Source organism: Thunnus albacares, chromosome 9, assembly GCF_914725855.1.
Source record: "Thunnus albacares chromosome 9, fThuAlb1.1, whole genome shotgun sequence".
Lineage (NCBI taxonomy): Eukaryota > Metazoa > Chordata > Actinopteri > Scombriformes > Scombridae > Thunnus > Thunnus albacares.
In genome coordinates, this window is record NC_058114.1 from 8,910,763 (window position 1) to 8,935,073 (window position 24,311).

Here is a 24,311-nt window from a genome sequence, read left to right on the forward strand (position 1 = left end):
TAAGTCAAACACAATGACCGCAAAACAAAGTGAGTTCCCTCTACAGGAATGTGGATGCTGCAGTGACTGTAAGACAAATAATGGAGTTTTTTTCTCCTTTTTTTTTTGTCTGAGATCAGCTTAATGACTTTATAGAAACATCAAAGGAGCAAAAAAGGAAAAGAAAGAATCGTGCACTTGACTTGACCGCACTAATGCTCTTGAGTGCACACGGCCAAAATCATTCCACCGGCTTGTTTACTTCCTCTGAACATGACGCACCTTTCTAGTAGTTGGCGTGGAGGCTAACTCGTAAATAATCTGTTGTCACCTTCATGATACAATGACAGAATGAGTTCCTGGCATGATTCAAAGATTCACCCCACACATACACATATCATGCACGTGTAAGTGCACGACTACAGGAACACAATAACTGTTACCAAGAGGGAAAGGTGGGCTGCGATTAATTAAAAGATAAATGGATAAAATGTCTTATTCAGTTGATTATCATATAAGACAAAAAAAACAAAAAAAAAAATAGAAAATCCTCTTAAGTGAGAAACTTTCTTGGTTGAAAAATGATGATAAATCCTCTGCTCCAAGAGATTTTGCTCATGTCAGATCAGTATATAAAAATGGTGTTTTCATCGATTTCCCTCCCCCTCACATTGCTGAACAGAGGAAAAAAAAAAAAAACTCAGAAAACCGCAGTAGTCATCAGACCATCAGTCTTCCTGACGTTTCAGCTTTCACTCATGCCAACTGCTTCCAGTCTGAATATCCAGCAGAGGTCTTTACATACTGTGCAGCATGTGAGCCAAGAGCGATTGAAATGAGTCACGACCTAACGTCTTGTAATTTTATGATAAATGATATAAAGTATGCTCGCTGTTGGACTGTACTATAAAATAGGCATCAGAATATTATATTACATCAAATAAATACTGAAACTAATGAGAAAAAACTATGAGGACGTCCATTAGTGAGAAGCAGGGACCTTCCCTGTGCTCATAATTACCACTAATTAACTGCAAAATAAGTTTTTAAATCCATCACTGATGTACTGTGGCAGAGGACTGACTACTCCTCTTGCTTGATACACACTTCACGTTTTCCAACTCACAGCTGTTTTCCACAGTGCCATCGGATGACAAATATCGTAAAAGTATTACATCCCTATGTTTAACAGTCCTGTCCTGTTTGAATGAAGCTTGTTACAACCCTTTAGGAGTTCTGTAATTAACATGATTTCTTTGTGTCTACATGTTGATATTCCATTGTTTGTCTACTCAGCACGAGCAGGTCAAACTCTTAGGATAAGTTTAAAAAGAAATACATCAATCTTGTGCTTTTAGCTGCAAGAAGATGTATAACGATTAACTGGAAATTTGAATACAATCTCAGATTGGCTACATGAAATTTCAGGTTACTTCCTTCTTGAAAAAATGTGTTAGGTTGTGTTGGGTTTGGGGGTAAGGGGAGAAGGACTTTTTTTTTTTTAAAACATAACAATAATAGAATAAAGAAACTTTTTTAAATAAAGCCATTACGCATCTGAAAACCTTTACCGATGCAACGCAAAGAAGTCTGTTCTGTCTTAAATGGTGCCTCTGCATAGCCACTCATACCATGTTACAACATCTGCATTGCTCCTTTTTAAAAAATAAATAAATAAAATGTCTCTTTAATGGGTGCTCACATACATAACTCCAGTCTCTGACACAGATCTGCAGTCTTTTCGAAACACCCGCAATCATCCAACATCTTAAAAGCTTAGAGGAGCCCTAAGGACACGCAATTCAAAGAGCCTCCATCAAAGATCCACATAATCATTTGTAAAGGCACACTGCTACACGTCTGGCCGTGCGTGTTTTAGTGACACAACCTGCATATTCCTCCGGGATCTGGTGTCAACCTCGTGCTAACCCCTGTCTACCTGCAACCCGGGGGGTACCCGTACACTTGATCTCAGTCTACTCTACATCTCTGTAATGAAAGAAGGCAGCAAAACAAGGGGGGGGAGAGAGAGTGTGATTAGAAGAAACACCGTGAGGGACAAGGAGACAAACAGTGTCAGACTCAGTGGAAAAAACAGAGACAGAGAGACAGAAACAGATAGGAATCAAAACACAACCAAGACAAAGCAGAGCGAATTACATAAACAGAAGAAATTTGAGCTCACGGACAGAAAGCTATTGGGTGAGAGAGCTACAGTGCAGCATAGACGTCTTCTATAGAGTGACAGTCTAACATCTGGGAAGTGTATTTTATAGAAAACATATGAGTACGGTGCACTAATATGATTTAACCTTAGTTACAACAATACAATTTCATTTGGTCAACTGCTGTCTGTCCTTCTTTTCAGTTGGAATTTTAAAGGTCTTGTAGATGGAGATAGGAGGTAATTTAAGCGAAACTTAAATAATCCTTGAGGAGAAATGTGAGCAGACCAGACTAATGACTTCTGCAGGACACCTGAAAGTTGTAGTTACTCAAACTGAGTACTTGAAAGAAAATTAACAAAAAATTTGATAATCAATAAATCTTTTAACAGCAACAATGCCAAAAAATGTGCTTAATCCAGCTTCTCAAATGTTAAAACATTCAGTTTTTCTAATTTTTATATCAACTGTAATTTGAGTATTTTTGGCTTTTGTTGGTTAAAACATCACATTGTGTTCAGAGAAGTTGCTATGGAGATTTTTTTTTTTTTCACAACTTATGGATCGAGCAATAGAAAAACTAATCAATATATTGATCAACAATAAAAAAAAATGATCAAACTGTTAATTGAACAAAACAAACAATTCCAAGATCTTTTCTTTCTTCTGAAAAACTGTGATGGACAATTTTTATTTTCTGACAATTTATAAGCCAAACATTTTGATAGTTTGGTCTATAAAATGTTGGAGTGATTAATCAAATAAATAACCAACAGATAAACTCATCGGTACTCTAACCTAAACGCACCACCACTTATGATACACAGGCTCATTATCTACTAATAAGATAAAAATGTAATCCTACGCATTCAATCTCACATCAGATAATAAAATCATCTGCTACCTTTGAAATCAAACAAGTTACTATTACTACTCCCGTTAGATGTTCACCATACTGCACAAGTGGCTGAAGGCGGGGTCTGATTTGACGGACAGGCTCCTAGCAGAGGCCTAATGTTTGCCTATTGGCCCCAGGCACCCGCTGCCGCTGGCATTCCCCCCTAGAGTGATCAGTCAGGAGCAGTGTCCAGACACTTTTACTGCCTCTGTCTCACTTCTAATTAGAAGAAAACGCCGTCGCCTCTCTCCTCTCTCTGGACTGTGCTGCTAGGCTTCAAAGAGCACATGAAATGTGGATGAGGGGGAAAAAAAAAAAAAAAACAGGAGATGATCACATGATCCAGGGGAACACTCCGCTCCCCCATCGTCACAACACAACACAAGTCTCTTAACTCTTAAGTCTCCTGTCTGAATAAAAGAACAAGTCGCCCCAGGAGGGCAGTGACATCATGAAGTGCAGTACAGCTCTTCTATCTCTTCTGCTCATGACAGTCATCCAGTGTTATTACAGGCTGCAGGGCTGCAGGGGCGCCTCTCACAGCGTACAGAGCCAAAAGTCTGCTCTGGTTGTGAGATTATTTCTCTCACTGTTCTTTCACTCCCATACAAAAATGCATTATATAATTGTATCCTACCAACCCCCCCCCTTTTCGAATGAATCCCTGAATGTTTTCAATGTACAGAATGCACATGCACTGTGTCCTCAAACGTATATGACAATTAATCATTTTTCAAGCAAAAATGCCAAACATTCTTTGGTTCTAGCTTTTGAAAATGTGATGATTTTCTCCTTTTCTCTGTTTTCCATCATGTAAATCTTTCAGTTTTGGAACAAGACATTTGAAGATGTCACTCAAAAATGAGAAAGGAATCTGCAGATATAATATTTTGCTTTAGGCCTCATGTAATAACTAGTGCTGAAATCATTGAGAGAAAATTAATTATCAAAAAATTTCATAATATATTAACTATTCAAGTCATTTATGAAGCAAAAATATTCCCAAATATTTTCTAGTTGCAGCTTCACTAATGTGGGGATTGCTGCTTTTCTGTTTTATATCATTAACCAAAAAATAGAACAGAAAGACTAATTGATAAGAGAAATAACAGTTGCAGTACTATGATGATAAATAAAACCATAGAAGTTATTCAAACCTCAGACAGACTCACCTGGCAGCCTCTCTTCTCGATCTCATTGATGCACTTGCTTATAAGCAGCGGCACCATGAGTCCAGTGTCCTCTCGCTCCACCACCCGCCACGCTTCCACGCCAAACACCTGGGGCTCCCTGTCTCCATCTGGCCCACCGTCCAGTGAGTTCTGCCACTGCTCCATCAGGCTCAGCTTGACGTAGATCAGTCCCCGCGGCTCCAGCTTCACCGCCAGCTGGTGCGAACGTGTCACCCGGAAGAGCGCGGGCAGGACCACCGTGCCGTGGCAGCAGACGCGGTTGCGTCTCGGCGTGGGCTCCCAGCTGAACACCACCAGCTTCAGGTGCTGGGCGTTCTCCAGCTCGATGTTGAAGGTGTGATCCATATCTAGGAAAGTAGTTCGACATGTGAGGAGAGCGGTTCGTGCTTTATTCACTGAGTCCACTTGGATGGCACAGTAGACGTCACGAGAGTCAATGCGTGGCGGTTTGAGGTCCTCAGCGCCGTAGAAGTGCAGGCTCATCAGTCCGGAGATGTACTGGCTGCACTTGGGCTGCTCTGTGAAGCTGTAATGGCGGAAAGCATCAATGTCCAACTCTGTGCCGCTGAGTTTGGAGCTTCCGCCTCCTCCTTCTGTCTCCTTACCTTTCCCTCCCTTCCCATCTGCAGAGCTGTGCTTCCCAGATTTGGCCACCAGCTCCGGTGAGTCCCCATCACTAAGATAGCCACCTTTACTGGCGGACTTTGAGCTGCCATCACTTTTCTTCTTACTGAAGCTGTGCTGTGTGGACACGCTGCTGTCCAGGTGGTAGCGTGAGATCACATTACGCCTTGCCTGCCCGCCCCCAGATGCAGCTAGTCTCTGAGGGCCCGCAGAGTGGGGGTTAGCCTCCGAACCGCTGCCGTTGCTTCGGAAGGAGTGAGCTCTGGGCTCTAAATGGCTGCTACCGTTGCCATTATTGCTGTTACTGCTACTTGGCCCCTTGACGCTGAGTTTACGGCTAAGTTCCGGGAGCTTCTTCATCTTCATGGAGATCTTCCTGACGGTGCGCGGGGACTTGATCTTGTCTGGAAAGGACCAGTTGATGGAGCTGCTCTTCTTGGCAGGGTTCGGGCTCGAGGGAGGGGAGAAGCCGACGGTGTTGGGCAGGTCAAGACCATCTACGAAGGAAATAACAGGGCGAGAAAAACTGATTAAAAAGGAGCCTGTAACATTTTTAATTTAGACTTTTCTTTCATTCACACTTTCAACATTTTTCCTGCCAACATCTTTGGTAGTGAAGATGTTTAAAAAGCAATTTTCGGATTACTCTGAGAAACAAATGGGTACCACCAGTCCCACGTTGTTGAGTTTACTGTAATCACTGGTTTGAATAAAACAATCCACCTTGCACCTGTTATTATGATTAACTTTTCAGATGTCCAGTAAAGACAGACAGGAAAGGAAAGAGAAGACAAAAACCTAGTGGCAAAGTATGCATTAGCCATAATTTACAGTTTCTCAAAAAAGCACTACACCTCCATGGCACATCATCAAGTGATTAGGTTTTCATGCAACCCAGTAATCTAGTGATAGATATACATTCAGCAGGGACTTCATATAAACACTCCAACACTATATAATACAGTTACTGTCTACATATGTAAACCTAGACAGTGATTTAGATAATTAACCGTTTAAAAGAAAGAGGTTGCTGAAACAGGGTTGATTTTAAAAGAGTTAAGAGTTAAAGGAGAAGAGTTTCCATTAGGCCTCTTTGCTTCAAGAGGGCTTCATTCAATCAAACTCCAGGGAAATCGAACTGGAACATTATTAGCAGCGGCACTAGGAAAAACAGCGGCCTATAAGCAGGCAAATGTTTGTCTAGAGACACCAACTGCTTCAGGGCTGAGCTAGAGTTACTCAGTCATTATTCAAGTTGAAAAATATCCATTTGGAGTGGACCTTGTAGGCAGTTCTTGCCTAACTAGACGTCTACAACAGGAAATTTTAGGGTCTAGATTTCTGTGCAGGAGTGACAGCCATTGTTTAGTCTACAGGACTAAACTGAAGCTTTCATTATAAGAGAGTTTTATCCGTGTCGTTGTCAACTGGTCACTCAACCATCAAGAGCTTTTTTTTATGGCTGGGCTTATATTATTTAAAGGTCAGTCAACATTTCCTTACACTGTACATACTGTGAAGCTACATAATCAGTTCTCTAGATACTTTCTTTTGTGCACAGTACATGCAACCTCCATACATGAATATGTACTGACGGTAACATAATGACAACAGATAACAATGTACCAAAGCGCCTATGATACACACAGATAGAATTTTTGAACAGACATAACACAATTTTGCACGTTCTGTACATATTATCTGCATCCAGGATTTGAACGCATTCTGTTTTTCAAGTCGACCCAGCTTCACACAATCTTTAAGAGCTCCATTACTGACCTAGATACTACCTGTTCAGTCAATCCCCGAGATCAAAAAATCTATCTGACAAGGAAAGAGAGAGAGTTGGCACAGAGCCAGCACCGGTTTGAGTGATTAAAGTGGAATTTGTCAAATTATGGGCATCCCGCTATTTGCCCAACGGTAAGCTTGAGCTTGACCAGAAAAACAGCAATTTTCCACATTCAGCACTCTTTTAATAAGATTTCCTCCATGGCTAACCTGCCTTTTTTTTACACTTTAGAGGGAACCCCCTTCACTGCATGGGTTCATAGGAGATTAAAGCAGGACCACATGACTTGGTAGGAAGAATTTACCTTCTGTAGGCTTAAGACCTTGGGACAGGCAATAACTAGACATTAAAGGAGACGTATCAAGCACATTTCCAGGTCCATATTTATATTCTGGGGCTATACTGGAATTTCTTTGCATGATTTACAGTTTAAAAAAACTCCTCATTTCTCTTATACTGGTCCTTTATGCAGCCCCTCAGTTCAGCCTCTGTCTGAAACAGGATGTTTTAGCCCCTGTCTCTTTAAGACCCCACCTCCCTCTCTGTTCTGATTAGCTAGCTCCCTGAAGCTGCCCCTCGGCAGATGTAAACAATAGATGTATTATAAGTGCTGGATAGAGCTCTGCTACTCAGCCTTGCAGTCAATTTTTCCCAGTGGTCACTCCTGGTATTGCAGCGAAAAATCCCCCTGTGGCCCAAAAAACATTTTCAACCACAATTGTAAAAGAGACGTCTGTGAAACTGTTGACAGGACACTTCAAACTGTAAACAGTTTCATGAATTTTTGATCCATGGAGGTTTTATATTTGTAAAACTTTCCTCAAGCCGAGAGAAGTGATTTAAAAATCCATGATGTCATCACAATGTAATCGTAATCACAATGTGGGCCGAGTGGGAACTCATGGGCGAAGCCAGTGCTGTGCATATTCAGTGGGCCGAACAACCCGGAAGCTAGACACTTTTTTTAGCGTATATGCTAGTTGAGCGATGTTTATCGGACTGAAGGGGCACCATTTTTGTCCGGTATCCAGCACTTATAATACATCCATGATGTAAACAAACAACAGTAGTAGGATTTCACTTCTTTATCTCGTTCTTTACTCAAAAGGGAAACGTCTCAAATACATTTGTACATGTTTGAGCCCAAATCTGATCAGAAATATGCAAGTGGACAACATGAACTACCAATGGAACAACCTTTACAACATGGGTTACCAAACGGACGGCCATTTGTAGGCATGTGCAAACAATCTGATGTCATCATGACAAGGAATTAGAGGTAACTTTGTAAATGAAGCATTCAGAACAGGCTGAAGCCCTGGCTTTTGACTTTCAGGGAACATTTTTATGTTCATATTTGACACAGACATCCAAAATCATAACACTCAAAATAACAGAAAGTCACAAAAAACATGACATGTCCCCTTTAAAAACACTAGACACTAGGACACTAAGTCTAGAGGCTAGTGATCTATGTAGATGTTCAATGTTGATTTTGGATTTGTCCTTTGAAATAAATATGCATTTGTTGTTTTTATTGGCAGACTTTCTTTCTCCAAGCATACTTCAGAAACACAAGAGTGATTCTGTAAGTGAGAGAGAAAAATTCAGGGAGAGAGAGAGAGAGAGAGAGAGAGAGAGAGAGAGAGAGAGAGATACAGAGACAAAGTGGAAAGAAGAGAGGGAGAGAGTTTGACCCTGCCAACATCACCAGCTCTATTTTCAGAGGGGACCTGCTGTGCTATTCTGGGGTGAGGGCCCGCGAGTGAAAAGAGGGAGGCAGAGGAGGTGCAACAGGATGGAGAGAAGGGAAGATGGGGGGCAGGAGCAGGGCAGGGTGTAGCCAACAGATGGGGGACAAAGGCGCCCCTTGTCCAGGCACTGAGAGGTCTGGATGTTCGACTGGAAGGCTGGCAAGCCGGCTGGTGAATGTACAAATGAACACGGCTGTTCTCTCACATTCCTCATCAAACCATGTTTAGCCTCCTTTTCCCCCTGGCTGAGTAGCCTTCCCTGTCACAGCTTCCTGCCAATAATAGACACAGAGGCGCACTGAGAAGGGAGAAAATGGGTGGAGGGCGCTGGAGGTGCAAATTCACCAAACAACATCTGGGGAGGGGCCGTGCACACAGAGAGCCCTGGTCAGGTCTGACACAAGGTTTTAAAGGAGTGAAATTCCTACTACATGAAAACACAGTTTGACTCAGTTTGGAGGATTAATTTTAGTTTTCATACATATTGTACAAAGTATTAAATTACATGGGATGTAATTATCTACAGAACTGCAATGGATTGAAACTGCTGTTCATTTTGTTGTATGGTTGTAACACATTTAAAGGAGCTGTAAGTAACCACAGAGGTTTTATCTGGTAATTATTTATTATTGTGAAACCTCTACGTCAGCAGTATTATCATTTTTCAACTTTAAGCAGAATGGTATCAAGTTTATATGATCCTATAGCCATTGTTTTACATTAATATTGTCCAATGAATGACTCAGATCAAATTATAATCATAAATTGATAAAAGGAGTTTGGGATGTTTTTTGGGGTTCACACAAATTAAGAGGCAAAGAATAAGTAAACACGCATAAGAGTCTAACCAAGCACTCCATACCAACAACACATTTTGCTCAGACAGTATTGTTGTTCAATGCCAAGTCCTAAAGGTGATAGTCCGGCCTATATATATATATAAAAATCAGAAAACTATTCTTAATATTGTGATACTGATTATAATGAAACTACATGTAGTGGCTATAAGAACGCAGTGAAGAAAACTGTTTCATCAGTGAATGATGTGAGACACAAATAAGGCAACACTGTTAGTCTTGAAACTGTTGAAACTGTGGTAGTAAAAAATAAAGTCTTATGACCTACATTAATGCCTGTTTACGTGACAATAAACAACCTTCAAGAGTGGGAATGAAAACAACTTCCATTAGTGTCCTGCTGTCCTATTTATTTTATAATCAACATAAACGGGAGCAACGTCCACTCAGCCTGAGGGCAGATCTGCCTCTGACGTAGTTAATGACTGTTCCATTGTTAATGACCGTGGCTTCACACACACACACACACACACACACACACAAACACACACACACACGCAGCAGTGTCCTCTGTAGCCTTTGGCCTTGTGGCAGCAGTCAGGAGAGTAACGTGATGCTTGACTAGCTGAGGTTCAGGGGTGATGGTTTGACACCCTACCCTCTAGGGCCGTGTTCCTGGGGTCAAAGGGCAAAAGGTCTGCATTCCACTGGGTGACACCTGAGCTGGCTAACTGTGTCCACCCCCCCCCCAACACTTTAACATGCACATGCACTCACCGTATTACTGTAACACAAAGAGAGAGTGCATGTTAATATGCGAGCATAGAGACAGACACACGCACATGCCCTCCCTGACCCTGCAGTCCACCTCGGGCACCCCGCCTCTAACACCTCTCAACAAAGCCCAGGAATTTATGACGAGGGCTTTTCACAACACTGGCACCAGACAGGTGCAGGAGGAGGGGTTTGGGTGTGTGTGTATGTGTGTGTATCTGTGTGTGAGGGACGCCCTAATCATTATCAAACATGCCTGATATTTTTAACAGCAAACTTGTAGCGTGAGCCAAACTGTCACTCTAACCAACGCCAAGTTTAGACGTAAATAATATCCGGATAATGTAAAATGTCTTCCAGTAAAACAATGTTAAGACGCCTGCCTGGCCTACGAGAATGTAAGATTGTGTGTTTTTTATTTGTGTGTGTGTGTGTGTGAGAGGGAAAAAGAGAGACAGACACAGAGTATACTCTGATAAGCCTTGGAGGGAAACAATAATCTGCTGTCCCTGATTACCCCTGTAAAACCACTTGTTTTTACTTGAGCGTGTGTGTCCTTACAAGCATGTCTGCCAAACGTGTGTGTTAAATAAAAAAAAACAAAAAAAACGAAAGGACCAGTGTGTGCTGACCAACAAGGGGAGTGTAAATAAACCGGTGAATGGCATACTTGTCCTGTAGTTTCTTCACTGGGTGACCGAGGCTCGGCTCTGCGCTGCTTCCTCTCCTTTTGGCTCTGAATCATTCAGCGCTGGAAGGCCTTTCAGGGCCCGCGGGAGCTCGGCCGTTTCATTACAATGGTTACAAAACCCCTGCTAATATATCCAAGCATGCAGGCCTTCTCGCTAGCACAACATGGCCCCCTGCCAAAGCAGCCCTCATGTAGCCTAGCTCGCCTACTGCTGCAGGAATTCCTGCTCTGCTGTAATTCTACCAACAGAGTGGCTGCTAATTCTAGACAGCCTGCAGCCACACTGGCCTCAGTGCACCGCCCCAACCCAAACAACACCGCACTAACAGCTACAGTATGTGACGACTGTTGACCAATGACTTGGTTTTATCTGAAAACAAATAAAAATCTTTTCAGTATTAAACCTCTAATGGAAATTAAATGAATAACTAGATTTGACTCTGGCACTCTGTCAACAATAAATGACTTACTTATTGCAATAAATCAGTCATCATTATATCAATAAATATCATTAATTACTTACTTCATTCCACAGAATTGAGTGATGAATATATTTTTGATGGCAGAAAGACACTAAACATAAACATATAGGATAAAAATAACAGTAAATCAGTCAGATTATGTCAAGGAATTTATAACAAAGTGTCAGATTTGACAGTTTGGTGGAAAATGCTCTGAATCTTTGAGAGAGATTGGAACCAATTCTCTTAATAAACAAACAGATGACCGTTAGATCTTAGTTAAATCAACAATATAAAAAAACTTGCGGAGGATGTTGGGGCGGTGGTGGGAGCTGTGGCAGCAAACAGCATCGGCATGAGAGTATCAGCCGAGTATAGTAAGAAGTGTCAGGTTATAGTGCTCAACACCTGCATGAATATGGCAGGATATTAACAGTCAGCTGGTAGCCAAGCAGCTGTGAATGACAGAGTGATTTTGAAACATGAATGAAGCAGTTGCTGCCGATCAGCGACTGCAGAAACGATCAATCGTTCAATCGGAAATCATCTGGAACTACTTTGATAATCAATTGATTGTCATTTTTGTAAGAAAAATGCTCAACATTCACAAGTTTCAGCTTCTCCTTTGTAAGCATTTTCCTATGTTTCCTGCTTTTCCTTATCTTATATGATAAGTAAATTCAAGATTGAGTTTGAGACTGTTGGTTGGACAAAAGAAGTGATTTGAAGACACTATCTTGGACTTTAGTAAATTATGATGGGTGTTTGTCATTATTTTCTGACATTTTACAGACTAAATGATGAATTTCTTGATCGATAATTCGATCGATAATAATTGTTAGTTGCAGCCCTAAATGTAAGCCAGCATCACTACGCTCCGTTGCTGAAACAGCTATGTGATAAATCACTTTTTAACACTAAATATTTGTTGGTTCAAACTTCTCGAATGTGCTTCATTTCATTGTAAATAGGATATCTTTGGATTTTGAATTGTTGATCGGACAAAACAAACAATTTTGGCCTTTTTCACTATTTTGTACACTAAACTATTAATTGATTAATCAAAAGAATCAACAGATTAATCAATAATGAGAATAATTGTGTGGCCATAACTAAACATACTTTAAGGTTATAAACACTCATGGAGATCCATTGTCAGGATCAGATCCTCTAAGAACTAAACTACATATATTACAGTGACCCTCGTATGCCTGTACCATCAATTAAGTAATGATTATCAATAGAGATAAAATACTTTATCCTTCAAATCAGAGACCAGAGCGCTTTTCTACAGATATTCTGAGGATGAAATGAAGAACAGACCAGAGACAAAAAGCCATGAGTAAAACTATGTGACCCGAACTTAACATCTAGCGCCGAGCTATGGAATCTGCTCTGGTTTTTAAAGTGCTGCTCTCACAACGTCGCTCCTCTGAGTTGTTGACTTCCTCCAGACCGAACCATGCAATCGTCAGCCTAGATTAGATTCCAGGTTTGAACTCAGAGGCTTGAACTCTCATGTAACTTTAGCAGCCGGGGCCAATTCTTGAACGCAGCAGTCAGCTTGACCAAAACAACCCCCCAGAAATAGCTCTGATCCCATTCCGAGCGCTGGCCAAGTCAGATTCCCCAAACAGGCGCTAAAAGGGAACAAGAGATCGGGAACACACCGAGCTCACCACCCCCAAAGTCCATCAATCATTATTCTCAATACAAATAGAGCATTCAGATGGACAAAAAGTCAGTCAATAGGCAGCACACGAGGAGTCTGGAGTGTATCCGGTGAGAGAAAAAGAACCAGCCAGCCGAACAGAGGCAAACTATAGTCGCAGGGAGTCATCTACATCTGCGGCGCTTCATTAATTCAGCAGACGCTCTTATTCGTGCTCTATCAACGAAAGGGCCTCTCAAATTTTTAGCCCTTCAAATAAAGTGGAGTCTGTATAGCCTCATATTCATGAGTAATATAAAAACAAGAAGACATAGAAAAAGACAGGATGGACATAGCGGAGTGCAACGCTGTGACTGCACTTCTAATTTTAGAAGTTTTAAGACTTTGTCAAAGCTTTGATCAAAGGTCGTTGTTCTTAAGGAGGCGTGGGTGCATTTACAAAAAAGATGTGGTGAGACGATCCATGATGTGGTATCCTAAACACACATTCAGTAGACGCGGTGAAAATACAGCATGCTGCGGTAGTAACAATGATCTTACTACTAACAAACAAGTGTTTAGAGGGTTAGGTGCAGGGTTTCTGACACTATCGTGAAGCATTAAAGTAATAATACACCAATGTTTTTACATGTTTTTGCTCATTTTTGAATGCAAGATGTTGTAAATCTTTAGAATTATGGCTGCATTTTTTTTTCCCTTAGCAGATGTTGCTTTCTATCCATGTCTAATATGTGTGAAGATCAATTAAAATAAAAAATGCAGGCTTGATGTTTACTGTGATGGATAACAGAACTCATGCGTCAAATTCATTTTAACACCTTCCTCATATGAATGGAAACCAGTGGCTGCCTGGAAGGTGTGAAAAACAATTATAAGCAGCGATATACTTTCCGAAACGGTTAGCTGTATAGTTATTTTAATTGCAGAAAAAAATGGGCTACAACATGGAAAACCGCTGGCATATTCCTGTATCAGTAATCACTGACTTATAGAATAACATTAAATGGTCATTTATTACCTTGCAAAATGCTGTGATACCGTCATGTATTGTGATTTTCTTGTTGGAGTAAAGAACAATATGTGTGTTCACTTGTAAAGTCATTATCCACAAGCCAGAACACTGATCAACAACCCTCTAACCAATGCAGGTACTCTATGATCATCTTGTACTAATTTCTCTTTTAAAACACACACAGCTGTCTGGTATTTCAGTCTAATAAATGATCTGAAACAATTCCAGTTCATCTGAAAAATTAGAGGAAAATAAACAAAAAGTATCAGAGAAATGTTGTTTTGGTAATTACCCATGTCCCCAAACAGGCCCTGTTTGACCCTGTGGCGGAGGGATGAGGCACTGAATGCAGGGTGGAGTGAGCAGGCCTTTTCACTCCAGCCCACCATCCCCCAACCCTCCCAACTAGTTTAGAGTGGAAAGGAGGAGGAGGAGGAGGAGGAGGAGGAGTGCACTGTCATTCTGCAGTTAACAGCAACCACAATACAGCACACAATTTCTGAAGGTAGAAGAGTATGATTTAAACCACAGATAAAGACAGAGCATGAAGCAATATTTTACCTTCCTAATCTTTCTTTTGATTGAAAACCACAGTGCCCACTGCATCCTCAAAAAACACACACACACACACACAAACAACCAGTAATGACTGTTTCCTCTTTGATGACACGTAGCCGGCTCATTGCTCTTTTTTGTTGCAGTGAAGTGTGGGATGGCGTCGCCAAACCCACAGGAATCAATTGCAAAGTCAACAGGCAGCAGAGAGGGAGGCAGTTCCGGAGCGGAGGGGAAAAAAAAAAACAACATTGCTGCTCCCTCTTCTCGTTTTCACAGAAACCAGTCAGAGCACCAGTCGACCCACACTATCACAGGACTGCCGTTGACTGTTCCTGTTAAACAGAATCCTATTATGGGTTGTAAATGAATGGCAGCAATCTGATGGAAAATGAATCACAAGTGAAATAGGTAGAGAGCTCAGTGAACATTAAAAAAAAAGCCTTTCTGTTCTACAAGATTTCTTCTCTGTTAAAACTGCTGAACAAGCCACTCCAGTTTCCAATTATGGCCACTCATCTGCTTACCCAGCATGAAAGGCCCTAATGATACCAGCAAATTTCATCTGGACTGAAAAAATAGGTCTGAAACCAATCAAATGATGCAGGCAGAAATAGCCTATATTTAATTAGCCCTGTGTGCCATGATTAGAGCCTTTCCTGGGCTAGTACATTGAGACGCATTCAGGACCGGTTTAATCCTAATCCTGTGAGGAAAGTCTCTCAGGACAGAGAGTTTTGCTGAGCCACACGTGACGCAGCATGAAGCCAGGAGTTTGAAGCCAGTCAATGAGGATCAAGCAGTTTATCTGCCGCCAATCAAACCTGTGACCTTGTCAAGGGCGGACTTGTTTTAGGAGATAATGCAACACCTTAAGAATTTATGACTCTCCGCTCTAAATAAGTAAGTACGCTGCAGGATAAATTGTAACTTTATATGTGATGATTATAATTTTGAAACATGGAAAACTGCAGCGGAAGTATATCTCTTTTATTTATAGGAACAAGTCTCGATGGTTTGTGGTTTCAACTTTTAAACTTGAGTATTTTAGGGGGGGGGGTGGGGGGTTTCTGAGCTCATTTCAAGCCTTCATTCTGGCAGTAAAACTGTTTCTGTGAACACTAAAGCTCAAGTATTAGATTTCGCTCAGCATACCCAAAACTGTTCAGCCTCACTTTGTGCTCCTACAACAAGAAATGACTGTTGCGTGCCACAGAAAAGTGTTGTCAAAAGTTGTAATTATAGGCTCAGCTCAAGATGTGCCAATTGGTTCAAACTACCATGTTGCCACATCAGAGAGAACAAAAAGTCGGAAGTTAGAAAAAAACAGCCCGAGCTTATTAAGAGACAGGGAGCCGTGTGCTGGCTGTCATCATTATGCCCGTCGCTGTAGAGCAGAGTTGTCAACAATTTCCAAGCAAACGAATAAATAAGAAGCAAAGTGAAGAGAGAGCGTTAAAATTCATTAACAGTGATGTTTCTTTAACTCTGCACGTCACGGTTTTGTGTGTTTTTGTGTGTGTCTGCACACACCAAAAGTGCATTTTAATGAGCCAGATTTCAAGACAAGAGGACATTTATTCCATTTAGGACAAAAAAAAAAACTTCCAAGAACCACCAATTTACAAAGTTCACAGCTCTCTGTGTGAGCTGCAGTCACAAGTAAATGGATATTCTTTCTTCTCGGGAATGGCTATTCTGAATTCCTCCTGGCTAATGTCTGTCTGAGTTTAATGAGGGACACTGATATGGAGTGATATGATTAGACAGCCACGGCTCCTGTCTACTCCCATCAAACTGAACAGCACAAGAAAGAACTGAGCTAGTACAGCTATGTTAGCTGTAGATTTCAGGCAAACTCTGTGTCTGCCTATAGTTGTATATCATCAGCTACATGTAAAAGTACTTATACAGTTAGCGAGGAATGACTGTAAGTCTGTCGATCCTTTGATTGGAAACATTTTCAACACCGGCTGTAATTAGTCGTCAAGGTGTGCGCAACCGCAAGAATCTGCCGAGAGTGACTAGCTGAGAGACAAAACGACAGACAATAATTGGCCCTCGAGCATCGGAGAAAAGAACAGACTGAATGATGTATCCACAAAAAGAAGGAAGGGAAGGGAAGTAAGAATGAGAGGAGGTGTGTTTGTGTCTCTCTCTTTTTTTAACTTACCTTTGGCTCTACTGGTAGAAGGCCCCCCCTCCTCCTGAGGTTTGCACGCGAGCATCTGTCTGTGCAGATGTAGTGCCTCTGTGGAATGTACAGCATTCCCCTGACTCCCATCTCCTGTACCGCCACCGCCACCGAGGCTTTCCCCGAGCGCCTCAGGCCCGGCGCCGCTGCTGCCCTCCAGGGTCCTCCCACCGTGACCCGCATCTCCTCCCCTACTGGGCCTCCTCTGGGGCTCAGCTCGAGGTGGGACAAGCAGCCGAACTGAAGGTCTGTGGGACATCTCCGGTTCATCGTCCTCTGGGATCGGGTTGTACCAGATCTCTCCTTCATCGTCCGCATCGTTCTCCTCTGCTGGGTCTACACTCCGAGTGTGAGGAGCCTGACTGACACTGACCTAAATCGAGACAAAAGCTTAAGTTAAACTTCGAGGAAAAGACGCCACATTAACTTAAACACCTACAGCAACCACTGTGTTGGATCCTGTGTTACCATTTTTTGGAAACATTTTGGGAAATGCACTTCTTAGGGAGACTTAGATGAGAAAGTAAAAACCATATCTTATATCTGTACTCTAAATATGAAACTACAGCTGGTTAGCTTAGCTTAGCATTAAGACTGAAACCAGGGGGGAAAGGCTAGCCTAGCTCTGGCCCAAGTGGAAGGGAGCCTCAAGTCACTGCACCTTGTAAAACCACAAATTGTCATTTTTACATATTGGTTTTTGTATAAATTAAACAAACAAGATAAAATGTTTTAAGTGGAGAGCTTTAGAGGAGGTGGTTGGCAGATTTTTTAAACATTTGGACAGGGCAAGGCTAGCTGTTTCCCTATTTCCAGTCTTTATGCTAAGCTAAGCTAACTAACTCTCAGCAAGAAAGCAAATTAGCATGTTTCCCAAAATGTCAAACTATTCTTTTAAAACAAGAGAGGGACCTTGAGGCTAACCTGAGGCAGGTGCAGGCGGACCGGCCGCGAAGGAGCTCCCCCTGAGGGTCTCAGGTGGTCTGGGGAGGGACTGGGAGGAGGAGGCAGCTGATGGGAGTACTGGCAGCCCTCCTCCTCAGCTCCCAGCATTCCCTGCAGCTCGTCCTTGGTGCAGTGGTTCCTCCCAAGGGAGCTCTGCTGCAGCCAGTTGCGCTTCTTGGAGACAGTGATGGTGTTGAGATGTGGTCGCCATGTCGAAAGATCATTGGCCTTGCCCACCTCGCGGCTGTTAGCACAGGGGGTTTGGACATTCTCAATGAAAGCTGAGAAAGCGATGGAAACAGAAAGAATATGAGGGTTACAACCACCTGCCAAGAGACAATAAAAAATTATTTGGTTGGCATAAAAAAAGCAACTAATCACGATTATCACCATCGTCATTAAAATAACGATTGAACATTGAATGACTCAATCTAGTATTTAATCTCAGACTATTCATGTCCTGTCAAGTTGATGAAAACATCTGTATCAAGAAACCACATGTGTAAAAATACTGAATAATGCATTTTTCCTCTGTTACTAAAAAGATGCCACTTGCTTTGTCTCATCAAATTGTGAGGTCTTATACCTTCTGATCAGACTTTTATCGTGTTGTTTTTTAATGACTAAATTTTCAATCAAACTTCCACAGGCACTCTGGAGCACCTATCCCCCCCCTTTTTTCTCCTCGGTGACATCCCATTTCAGGAGTGTCAGCTTCGGAAATATCTGGGCTCTGAATTCAGAAGAGATCACAGGGAGACGGAGGGATTGAGCACACATATCTTCCATAACAGCAACTTGGAAAAAAAAAGGAGCGAGAAACTGCTGGCATTACAGCTGTGAAAATAGAGCACAGAGGGGAGGGGATGTGTGTGTGTGTGTGTGTGTGTGTGTCTAAGGGGTAGGACGATGAGTACAGCCAGTGGTGATACGTGCGCAGTGAAAAGGGACAAATAATAGAGATGATGACGTGGTCCCTTAATGTTCCAGAGAAGGCAACAAAAGAGCGCCTGCATTGCTCTTAGTGTGTGTGTGTGTGTGTGTGTGTGGATGTTTTGCTCATGAGATAGTAAGATTTGTATCCCTTGAAATCAAAAAAGTACCTTTGTAAGTCTAACATGATTTTATTTTCACAAGGGTTGATGAGCAGATGCCAGCCAGAGAAAAACAAGCTCTGTGCATGTGTGTGTGTGTGTGTGTGTGTGTGTGTGTGTGAGACGGGGAGAGAGAGAGGTGCTGAGGGCAGGGTCTTGCTGTAACTTGTACAGCAGGCTCGTGTAAAAGACTGTTTTGATCCTCAGCTCCCAGACGAGCCCCTCCACATGCTTTAATGACAACTTCGCCTTTCCTCAAGGAAATGCATTTTCATGCACGCCAGGCTACATCCACCAAATTATAGACTTGGGGAATATTTTCACTCTATGCAATCGAAATTTAACCCAGGGCATCCAAAGTGTGCATGTGCGACTGTACTATTAAGAATTGTGAATGAGTCAGAATAAACCACAACAGGGTTTTCTTTTTTCTTTATTAAGCCGCAACAGTCTAACAAAAGAGAACTGAAGTACATTAAAATTCACATGGTTTCATATTACATAACTTCTACTCAGTAGATTGATGTACTTTTTTTTGCTTGGTTGCTTTTATTGACAAAGGCCTGAAAGCGGCACACACAGAGAGAGAGCAAAGGGCTCCGCTGGGATTTACTTTTCTCTGGAAGTCAACCAGCCCCCTCTGAACAGCCTCTCTCTGCTCTTCTGTGATCTACAAGGCAACTTTATTAACACTTCAACAAAGCGACTGTTGACTCGCAATAACTGCTACCATCTCCAGTGCCTCCAAAAATCCCATAAACACCAACTTCGGAGGTTCCTCTCACCACGAAAAAAACAAGTCGTGCACTTTATTTCTCTACTCGATGCTGACTTTTTTTTCCACTATGACAACTATGATACAAAGTAGGATGAAACTGATTCTGTCAGGAATGCCATTCCTCTGCGTTCCAGCTGATTATATAAGACGCCGCTGAGTATATAAAACAGCTTTCAGTGGCTAGAACAGAGGCCACTTTTAAGGCATTCCTAATCTCCACAGTGAAAAAAACAAACAAACAAAAAAAAAAAAAACGCCTGAACAGCAAAAACACAACTCATTGCAGCCTCTCAGTCATCCGTTTAATTTGAATTCAACCAGACCACCACACTGCAAAGGATACAAAGCAAATCTTTAAGTGTTTCTTACATTCTGCTTTGCTTAATTTACAGAGGCTTTCCAACCAGAAACGTGAACATGAAACAGCGATGTGTTTGCATTAGCCTGGATTAGGACTGATGTTGCGTTTGACGGCCTGGAGCTCAGCAGCAGCTTTAGCATGTGCCAACTACTGAGTGAAGGGGAAACGTACAGTATGTTTCTGGCACTTTACTGAGTCTCATGGGTTGATGTGTAGGCAAGCTGTGTACTGTAATAATCTGCTATGCTTCGTTTTCAACTGTTCCGGTCCTGAAGTTCCTCGTAACCCTTTAAACTCTTGTCTGACAGCAGTGTTGTTACTCATATTCGAATCTACACCAGAGGGACACTTCTGGGATGTTTTATGATTAAAATAGTAACAGCATATTTTTTTTCTAAACTAGCCTTCTAGACCAAAATTCCCAAACCGCAGACTCTGCCACCAAAGCCAGGCGAAAAAAGATCAGATGCTTGTGCATGGAGTTGTTGTCAGCATGCAATCTTCTTTAAGGGGTCTTTCATAACTGGAAGAGGATGCGTGTTCTGACACGAACAGCATTCCAGACCACAGCTTCAGATTTTACAGCCTTCCCTCTGTCTCGTTCCACTGTCACACACCTTCAGAGGAGTAACAGCTTCCCTAAGCAACAGCACGCCACTGCTTTGACTTAATGAGTGAGAATTTAGAAATTCACACTGCTATCAGATATCAAACCATTTCAGCGTTCTCCGGCTTGTCTCAGCTTCTTACGTCGGCGTGTCAGTATCGCCCCTTCATAATGCTGATGTGAAAAAGTACTTATTATTCCAGCAGAAGGTTATTATACTGCGGCACATTCAGCCCGATAGAAATAGGTAATGGAATCTCAGAGTGCTTTTCTCAAACATAATGTTTAAACTAGTCCTTACCAAAAATGAACAATAAGGACACTTGTGGATGGAGAACAATGAAGGTGTTTATAGAGCTTGAACGATTAGAATTAATCAAATAGTCTATCAACAGAAAATTAATCTGCAACTGTTTTAATAATCGATTAACAGTTTGTAATTTTTCAAGCAAAAATGTTCCACCTTCTTAGGTTTTGCTGCTTTTCTTTGCCCTTCATTTATATAACTGTTAATCTTTGTGTTTTGGACTTTTTTTGTTTAATAAAGGCTTCATTCCCCTCTAGTTATTATTTGGCGTGAGAGACCCATCAACCATAAATCAAAACTAAACCATAAACACAATACAGAGCAAATACTGTCAAATACAATTTCCATAACGGAACTAACACAGCCTGGCTCCCCGTGTGCTTTGTTGGCATAAAGATGATGTGTTCAGGGCACGGAAATCTCACACCCCTGACCTGAAGGTAACAGATGGCCAGAGCACATAATACAAGGATGCACGTCTACAGGAGAAAATAAAGAGCAGAAGAGGTGGTGCACGGATGGGGAGGAGTGTTATGGGTTTGTCTGAGGTGCTGAAAGGAATGCAAACTTGCAAAGAAAAAAAAAGCTGATTTCCTGGATGTGCTGGTATGAACCTGCGCCATGTGAGCCTGACAGTAAACCCTCACTCCAATTATATTCCTGATCTAAATCGTCTGAGTGACTGAATCTTTTTCTCCTTGCAAACACTAAGACAAAACACTTGAACCACTTTCCCATAGGCTTTTCCTTTTATTTGCTGAATTCCTTTTTCTTCATAGAGGCTCCTCTTTTGGTAAGTGCAAAACACACACCAGCTAGTTTTCTCGTCCATACAGACAACACTTTGTTGTGTATACAGAGTTCGGGGGCTCCCCCCTCTTCAGAGGGAATCTTTTGCTGTGTGCCATACATTCCTGTTGACATGAATTCACATGGTAATGAGGATTCTCCGAGTAGATTTTTCTTTTTACACCAGGACAGGGCTGAGATCATCCAGGGTTGCATCACATGTCAACACTTGCATCCCACTGAGGCATCCTGGCAGCACAGCCTGCTAATGCAAATACCACTTCCTCCTCAATATGTTGGCGTCAAACCCAAATTATTTTTAATGTTGGAGCTCTTCCAAAAATGGATATAATGCTTCAGGGGTGGGATTTTTAAAAAAAAGACACATTTACTCCCAATGCGACCCAGAACACTGGCCATTTAAAGGCCCCTCAACAAAGCCTCCTGATAAAATACTGCCACCTAATTTTTTTAAATTTTTTTACTGATAATCAGTCATCTGAAATTGCCGAACAAGATGCTAGCATTGGCCCCATCATGTGACTCATACAACTCATAAACCATCCTGCTATGAACCTGCGTGCCTCAGGTTTCTCCTTCATCATCTCATCTGTCTCTAGAGCTACCATCCTTCATAAATCTGTCCAAGTACAGACACAGCAGAAAAGACAAATTATTGTACCTCCACCATCAGCCGTGGGTGTTTGTGTGGAAAAAAAAAAAACAACTCCTCTGCAGTTCAGTAACAAGGTTTTTGGCACGGTGCAGAAACCAAATGCCACATCGTTCTGACATGACTTGACAACAGTTGAGTGGGTTTATGTTACACCTGCGTTCTCAACTAATAGCTACATTGAATCACTGAGCAAGCAGAATTAATGTAATGAAAATGTTGAGCAATAATGCATGTTAAACCTTATACAGAGCATATCTGAAAGTTATTATTTTTAAAGGAATAGTTCGAAATGATTCACTTACTGGCGGAAAGTTAGATAAGAAGATCAATACCACTTTCATGTCTGTATGCTAAATATGAAACTACAGCCAGCAGCCTGTTAGCTTAGCTTAGCATAAAGACTGAAAACCGCTAGCCTGGCTCTGTCCAAAGGTAACAAAATCCACCTAAAAACACCTTTCAAGCTCTAATTAGCAAATTAGAACTCATGAGTTTGATTGGTATAAAAACCAGTTGTAAAAATGACACATTGTGACTTTATGTTATGTGTCAGACCAATTCTTGGATATGGCCTGTTACCTGGCAACAAGCGGAGACTCCAACAAGTTACTGCTCCCAGCCAAGAAATAGTCTTGACACATAAATCCCCCTAAAACCATTACTTCTCGTTTTTACCCTCCTTTTTCTGCGTGGATTTAACAAACAAGAGGATGCTAATTAGCTAGCTTTAGACGTATATTTGGACTAGCCAGGCTAGCTGTTTCCGTTTGTTTCCAGTCTTTGTGTTAAACTAAGCTAACCTAGCTTCAAATTTGTCAACCAGATATAAGAGTGGTATTGATCCTCTCATCTCATTCTCCACAGCAAAAGCAAATGAGCGTGTTCTTTTAAAAGCTGTTTTTGACAAGATATAAAAAGCTATTTCACTATTTTTCCCTCAGTGCTGCTCTGTTCCAAGGGAGCAGTGGTGTACTGGCCATCGGGCATACCGGGACAAATCCTGGTGGGCCAGTGGACCATCAAAAAATCCATAAAGCTTTTAACGGCCCTGTCTGTCTCTTTGCCGGGCCTCATTTGGGGTGCGCATGAGAGCGTGCAGCGTGCATGTTCCAGGACTGGGCTCACTGGCCAATCGCAACCAAGTTATATACTGTACATATGTTATCGACCCTCGCCGACCCGACCCGAGCAACATCGGGTTTGACTGATACACCACTCCTGAGTTCAGATCTGGCCAAAACATGACACCTGGATACCGCCTGCCCGCCGGCACGCCAATGCTCTGCCACAGCACAACACAACAAAACTATAAATCCTCTCATTGCAAACACAAACATGTATGTGCAAACAGGAGTTGTGCATATGCACGCCGCTCATCTGCACAATAACCCTCATCCGCACATTTACGCATAAGGAGCTCAGCTTTGGGTAATAACTGACATGATCTTTTATATTGTAATTAAAGGACAAGTCAGCACAGAACTAAATTAGCTCCTGTCTAATTAAGCAAATGCTTCTGGCGTGAAATATTTTGTCCTATGACTTCATGGTGAGGTTTAATTTCCAAGTATCTGACTCTAGGGGAGGAACAGGCCTTATTTTAGAAAGTCAGAAATATATAAGTATTTGCATTAATTAAAAGTAGAGCAATAAACTCTATGAAAACTTTCAAGCCAAGACAAGAAATTCACTGGAGCTTTTGGGAGCTTTGGCATTTCTTTTTTATTTTAAATGGCTCTTTGTGAAGCGCCGAGAGGCCCAGAGGGGCAAGATAAGTCCGCGGCTGACCTTAATAAATACTTAATCGCCCTTCATTTTGTTCATTCATGGTGAGGAATTAAGTGACACAACGCAAACAAGTTAAACAACAGGAATGGCATCCTAAATATTCAATCCAAAGTCTCTTTAAAATGCGAGTTACCATGGAGCTGTCCAGTGCAAACGACTGGGGAGGAAGGCAACATGACAGCCCAGCCCCCCTACTCTCAAACACACAAACACACACACACACACACACACACACACACACACACACACACACACATACCACCACCACAGAATAACTGCAGTGGCTTCTCTCCTGCTTCGGATTCCTCTGGCCACAGCTGTGGAAAAGTTCAGCAGGGACAGAGAGAGGGGAGAGCTGAGCAAAATGGAGAAAAAAAAATGAGAATCAAGGGGAGGGAAGAGACT

General features: G+C 41.9%; 1 protein-coding gene across 2 annotated transcripts in view; it reads right to left on the reverse strand.

Moving 5' to 3' along the window:
* The window catches only part of syde2 (synapse defective 1, Rho GTPase, homolog 2 (C. elegans)), a 51,102-nt gene that overhangs the window by 23,051 nt on the left and 3,740 nt on the right, over positions 1-24,311 (reverse strand). For both annotated transcript variants that reach the window (XM_044360791.1, XM_044360792.1), the window contains exons 2-4: positions 17,486-17,787; positions 16,541-16,934; positions 4,215-5,356 (exon numbers count right to left, since the gene is read on the reverse strand). In XM_044360791.1, the coding sequence (XP_044216726.1) occupies positions 4,215-5,356; positions 16,541-16,934; positions 17,486-17,787 (1,838 nt within the window). The remainder of the gene's footprint in view (positions 1-4,214; positions 5,357-16,540; positions 16,935-17,485; positions 17,788-24,311) is intronic.